This window comes from Cupressus sempervirens, chromosome 9, assembly GCF_028749045.1.
Source record: "Cupressus sempervirens isolate cs-2001-9-10 chromosome 9, ASM2874904v1, whole genome shotgun sequence".
NCBI classification, from domain to species: Eukaryota; Viridiplantae; Streptophyta; class Pinopsida; order Cupressales; family Cupressaceae; genus Cupressus; species Cupressus sempervirens.
Genome location: NC_143126.1, coordinates 301,512,348 through 301,518,750, shown reverse-complemented (window position 1 = coordinate 301,518,750; position 6,403 = coordinate 301,512,348). Strand labels below are relative to the sequence as shown.

The following is a 6,403-nucleotide window of genomic DNA, read 5'->3' as shown; positions in this document are numbered from 1 at the left end:
GTTCAAAAAAGGTTTTCCTACTTCTCATTTATGTTTTGAAATAACCTTGGGGTTTTTACTAAACCATCTTTTATAACTGCTACACTAAGTAAATCTATTGTGTTGTTGATCTATGTTTGTTCTATATCATCTTCCTTCGAATTCTCTTCTTCTTCCATCTCATATCTCAACACTTGTTTTATTTTTTTGTCAAAGGATCTAATGCTCTCCTCAGTTTTGTCTAATGCATTATTTACTCTACACTCTAGATTGGATACTTGTGGTGACAAATGCTGAAAGAAACTAACACCTGTTGCCTCTATAATGACCTTGGGTGTTTGCTTATCTAATATACTTTCATTGATTCCATCTCTAAGGTTATTATGCACCATTGAATTGTTTGGTATGTTTGAGTCAATGCTTTGATTTAATTCTTCTATATATGTTGCTAGATCTCTTTCCTCAAGAAGCTTTATTTCCTCATCAAGTAAGTCTTCTTCGAATGGATATCTATCACTAATTGGAGTTTGCCAGAATTTCATATAATGTTTTTGGATTTTTTTAGCTTTTTAGCTCTAGATCTTTTCTTATTGGATTAAATATTTTTTGTTTGTACCTCTGTTGTTGTTTAAGTTGAGTTGCTTTGATATCTTGGAACTATATTATCTTCTGAGTATGCCCTGCAATTATTGATGTTGATTCTATTCTCTGCCTTTTCTTGATCTTGACCTATTGTGTTCTTGCAAAGGTTCTCGAGTTAAATCATGCCTTGCTCGAGAGAAACTCATCACTTTCCCATTCTTTAATAGATCTAAAGAGCTCAATTCCCTATTTTCTAGCATTCTTAAATCATCTTGCTTACTATTGCTTGCTTCCACTATCTTGTTAGGAGACTTGGTACTAATGCTTGGCTCACCCCTATCTTTGGATTCACCTAAAGCGTTTACTAGGGGGGATTGACTGACCCATGCCATGAAAAGTTAGTTGTTTGCATGATGATGATTTTTATGGGCATCTTCCCATAAATTGAGTTGATCACATATATCATTGTGGATTAGAATGATTTCCTTAATCAACTAGCTATATGTACAAATGTTTTCTCTAAATTCTTCAATGTACAATTTATGTTGTCTATAAAGTTCATATTACTCTAGCCAATTGATATTCTCTTCAAAGTTACTATTCTTAAAGGCAAATTTAAAATCTTTTGTTGGATCTTCTATGTGATCACTATGGTTCGATTGGTTCTCCGCTTGAGTTTTGCCTATATCCTCTTTCAGTGTGTAAATCAACTCATTGTTCTATTCGTTGTCTTCTTCCCCAATTTCCCCCCACTTCAATATCTCCCAATGGGATGCATATTTGGCTAGCAACACAAGATTTGTCAACTTTGTTTTAATAGATAGTTTCAATTGTGGATCCTCCTACTTCCCTTTCCCTACTTCTGTTGGCAATTCTTGGAAATATATTTTTTATATTTGAATTTCTATGAATATACCTGATGGAGTCTATGTTATAATGATTTCTATGTTATGGATCAAAGATGGCTATGCCTTGGATAGTCTCATTAAACTTTGAATATTGCAAAATATATATTGATCTATTCATAATGAGTTTGATGGGTTTGCGTCATTCTAGATTTGATCTCATGATAAGCAAGATTTTGACTTTGTTAGATTCCTTAAAATTAGATTCAATACCTAGACATTCTCCTATATTATTAGCTAAACGTTCAATAATTTGAGTATGAAGCAACTCTATTGGCATATTTTTGAGTACTATCCATGTTGGTAAATGTAATTGTTTCACATATTCCTCACTAAAATTTGGTATACATTTAATGGAATTTACATAATAACCTTTATAAAAACATAGAGGTCCAAGTTTAATTCATCCCCAACATTTTATTTCTACATTGTAAATAAACCAAGCTGTCTAAAAAGCTAGATATACTTGCTTGGTTAGCACATAATTTCCTTAACCACTTTGCCAGGTTTGGTTCTTTGGTTTTGGGTCCATTCCAATAGGCAAAGATGCCAAATGATTTACATTCATGCCAACAATCTTCGCTATATGTATTATTGATGATTAATATGTTATCTATGTCATTCTATTTTTTACTGGGATGCATCTGTGTTTTATCTATGATGCTTACTCCAGATTGATTTGCATTATTTTCCAAGTTGAACTTCTTACTGCTTGCATCATTATTTTGAATCGCTACAGTTGCATCCTTGTAGTGATTGGAAGTTAATATTTTAGAATTGTAGAAGCCTTCAAATTTCATTCTACGATCCCTTCTTTGGTTGCTTCCAAAGCTACTTTCGTGTGGATCATGGACACCACTGGATTTGTTACGATGGGAGTTTGATTTAAAATTGTGATGCCCTAGTTTGGAGAAACCATGAATATTCTTGAAGATGCCACTAATTGCTTAGAGTGGATGTGATTGATCATTGGTTTATATTTTAAAGCTTTTTTTTCGACTTTTCTTCCTAGCTATTGTTATCCATTCTTTTTCTGTATCCCCATTATCTGTCACATTAGGATTTTGAATACACACCTCTTTATTGCATCACACAGATCCGTGAGTATCTTGCCCAAGAGATTGTAAATTTGTAGAGTCCTTGCTTAATTTGATCTTGACATATTTTGTTTTGGCAAAGAAGGCCTTTTGTTCATCAATAGGTTCTTTGGTGGTTTTTGTGCCCTTGAGTTCCTATTGTTGATGTTCACGAAATTTAGGTCAAATACTTATTTCCATGCTTGATAATCTAATTAGAACATTCGTCAATGGACAAAGAACATCAAATCCTATTAGCCAATCGAATTTGTTCTTGCTGAGCGTATTTGGTTTTGCCAAAGTAAGAAGTGTGCAGAGTTCACCATTTTCACCATTTTTTTAATAATTTTTTTTTTGGCTATATACAAATCGAACTTTTTTATTTTTCATAAAATAAAATACATCTAAATTTTATGTGAGCTTATACCTTAGTTTGTTTAATTAGCCCATAAATTAATGTCAATACGAATTTCATTACCTTGCACACGTGTAAGTTGGGCGAGCAAGCAAATCAATATAAACGAAACACTAAAAAAGGAGGACGGCTCAAACTCATCTGTGCAGAGAGCTGGGAGGCAATGGCGATGAGAGAAATGATGGGGTTGATGCAATTATTGTTTATATTATCAATGGTAAATGCAGATTTCTCAGGCTTTGGAACGATTCACACTAATAACTGGGCTGTTTTGGTCTGCACATCTCGCTTCTGGTTAGCTCCTTATTGCATTTCTTTAACGCTTGCTTCTATTATTTCGTCTGTATTAATTATATTCAATTCTCTAGGAAAGGATACAGATTGAAACAATGCGAACATTTGGCACTAATAACGACTCCGAGCCTTCCGTTAATGTCCACGTTCCCTTGCTGGAAAAGTAAGAAGTTTTGACATTACCACATATGGCAAACATTCTTGCAGGGTTGGTGATTCCTCGTTTGGTTATGTTTAAATTTCATGTCATCTGGATCATCCAACCTTTGGCAACCAATTTATATTGCCTGCGAAGCTTTCGCCTTGGGCATCCTAGTTACTGCCGGCGAATGTTTGAGCCCCGAGCATTACGGGCTCAAAACCGAAGAAAAAAATGAGCTGGGAATTAAGCTATCTCTTTCCATGCCCGTTACATTGGTATTATAGAGCACATATTAGAAACTAGAACAAACAGTATGCATACTTGGTTCTGCACTTTTGTCATTTAGGCCACAAATACTTCTCCTTACCCGTGGACCATAAATTGACAGATACCTAGTTCTGGAAGTTTGGGATTGGATCTCTAATACTGATGATTTTACATGGATTTTCGATCAATGACTTGACCAAACGTATTGAATTTTATGATCGTAGAATTTGCCAAAATCTAGGCAACTTAAGAATATATATATTTTCAGATAGTGTTCCCCGTTACAATTATTTTTCATGGCCTGTTGTGAAAAATTCTCGAAATCGCATTTCTAAATGGCTGCGATACTTACGACTAACTCAGAATGACTGATTGCAAGATCAAAAAAAGCCCGTACAAGAGCAACCTAGCTGGCAGACCAAAGTGCGATTAAGATTGGGCGCCTTGGAGGTCGCCTTGTATACTCCTGAGGTTTGTGCCTTGGTGCTGCTCCAATTCTTAATCACTCAAATATGTGCAGATACACAATGATTTCTGTAATCATTGATTTGAAGATGCAGCTAATTTCGCACAAAGTCATAGCAATAAACATGTGCAAAAGGAAAGGTAATAGCTAGGGGTGACGTCCCACCTGAGGATGCTTCCCTGAGCATTTTGCCCTAGGAGTCGGTATAACAACCGTCTTTCACTTATCAAAAAATAATGAGTCACAATTTTAGTTTTTAAAAAATTAATCATCCACGGCAGTAAGTTTAATGGAACATGAAAACATTTAAAAATACAAGAAGGACACACGATTTATGTGGAAACCCTTGCAGGAGATAACCACAACAAAATATCCACAACAAAATATTGCTTTTGTGTTAGAAACTCCTTCCAATCTTCTCAGGCACCAACCCGTAGGAAACTCAATCCCCTTTAGATGATTCATAGATGCCAACCTAGCGGAGACACCAATCTCCTTGAATACAAGGCACCAACCTCCAAAAGAATGATGTGATATGTACTTGAGTTTCTACTTGAATCAGACCTAAATCTTCTCCACAAATCTGCTCAAAATGCTTCTTTTAAATCGGATTTATAATCTTCAACAATATCCACTCATAGATCTACAATAATCTTCAACAATATTCGTGCATGTCTCCAACAATCATCTATAATATCTACTTACAGGTCGGCTCACACGATCTTCTTAGGTCTGCTCAAAATCTGCTTTGAATGGGAATCGAATAATATTCAAGCAATTGCTTATTGAAATGAATTCCAATTGAATTGCACCTCTCACCAATGGTTGCTTCCCTTCATGCTGGTCGGTCAAGGAGGAAGTAAGGATATCATTTTTTCTAAAAAAATTCCTCCCAAAGTGGGTGCCCTTCTCCGTGAGATTGGCCAGCAAAAATACATTTTTTATTTTTATTTTAAAACACCTCTTAACATGAGCACCACATAAGGATGGATTGACCCATAACATTAATAATTATTTACAATAAATAATCTCCAAGGAGGTTGGCAAACAAATAAGGGTTGGCCTAGGTAAAGAAATCTAAAAAATATTTTAATTAATTTTTTTATTCTCTAAGACAAGGCTCCAATGACTAGGAGGTCGGCCCAAAGTATTATTCAATTTTTTCCCTTTATACAAGGCTGCTAACCAACATCAACAGACTCCTTCCTCAATGATCTTAATGACACTATTTATTCTTTGGCTTCCTTTGACATCACTAACAACAAATTTTAGCAATCTCCTCCTTTGTGATTGTTGACAACCTTGTAAAGAAATATTTTGTCCATTGCAATAGGATCATGCATCTCCCTGTGATTGAAACACTCCCCTTTATTCTAGTCCTTATGTGTTGACGTCAATTGCAAAGGCTTTCTGGTAATATCACTTCCAATTTCTCCTATAGATACTCAAAAGTCTCTTTTGGAAGAGGCTCTATGAAGATGTTCGCAATTTGTTCCTGTGTAGCAATGTACTCATGCTTCACTTGCTGATCAACCACCTGCTCTCTTGAGATGGTAGATGATTTTGGAATATGCTTTGTCCTGGAGTGCATAACTAGATTATTTGAAACATTTATTCCACTTGTATTGTCACAGAATATGAAGATGGGATGCTCATAGTGGATCTTAATATCCTTCAGTGTTTGTTTCATCTAGAGAACATGTGTGCAACAAGCTGCTGCTGCAATACACTTTGCCTCTAGTGTTAAAGAATTTGAAGCCTGCTTCTTAGTCAACCAAGATACAAGACTGTTACCAAGGAAGAGTGCTCCTCAACTAGTGCTTTGTCTTCATCAACGTTGTTGACCCAATCTACATCCATAAATGCTGTAAGGGTGAAATCTGCACCTCTTAGCACGATCCATAATCCGTAATGCCCTTTAGATATTTGAAAATTCTTTTGACTGATTTCACATGAGTTTCTTTTGGTACTGCCTGAAAGCATGCCACCAATATTATTGCATGCATAATGCCAAGTCTTGTAGCTGTCACATATAACAAACTTCCAATCATGGACCTGTAAAGAGTTTGGTTAGCCTCAAGAGATTCATCATTCTTAATTTGCATCCTGTAACCACAAGAGTGCTCACTATATTGCAGTCTTCTATCCTGAAATTATTGAACATCTTAATATACTTGATTTGTGAAATCAATAGTCCCCTATTTGATTGGGAAATTTGCAACCCAAGGATGAAGGACAATTCATCAAGCATTGACATTTCAAACTCTTTTGTGCATA

General features: G+C 35.4%; 1 protein-coding gene across 2 annotated transcripts in view; it reads left to right on the top strand.

Moving 5' to 3' along the window:
• Window positions 1–3,051: 3,051 nt before the first annotated feature.
• The window catches only part of LOC149538597 (Peptidase C13 family), a 100,742-nt gene continuing 97,390 nt past the window's right edge, over window positions 3,052–6,403 (top strand). The window contains exon 1 of one of the 2 annotated variants that reach the window (XM_089799908.1): window positions 3,052–3,251. In XM_089799908.1, the coding sequence (XP_089656034.1) occupies window positions 3,121–3,251 (131 nt within the window). In that variant the 5' untranslated portion in view covers window positions 3,052–3,120. The remainder of the gene's footprint in view (window positions 3,252–6,403) is intronic. The other variant, XM_089799909.1, reaches the window with a different exon arrangement.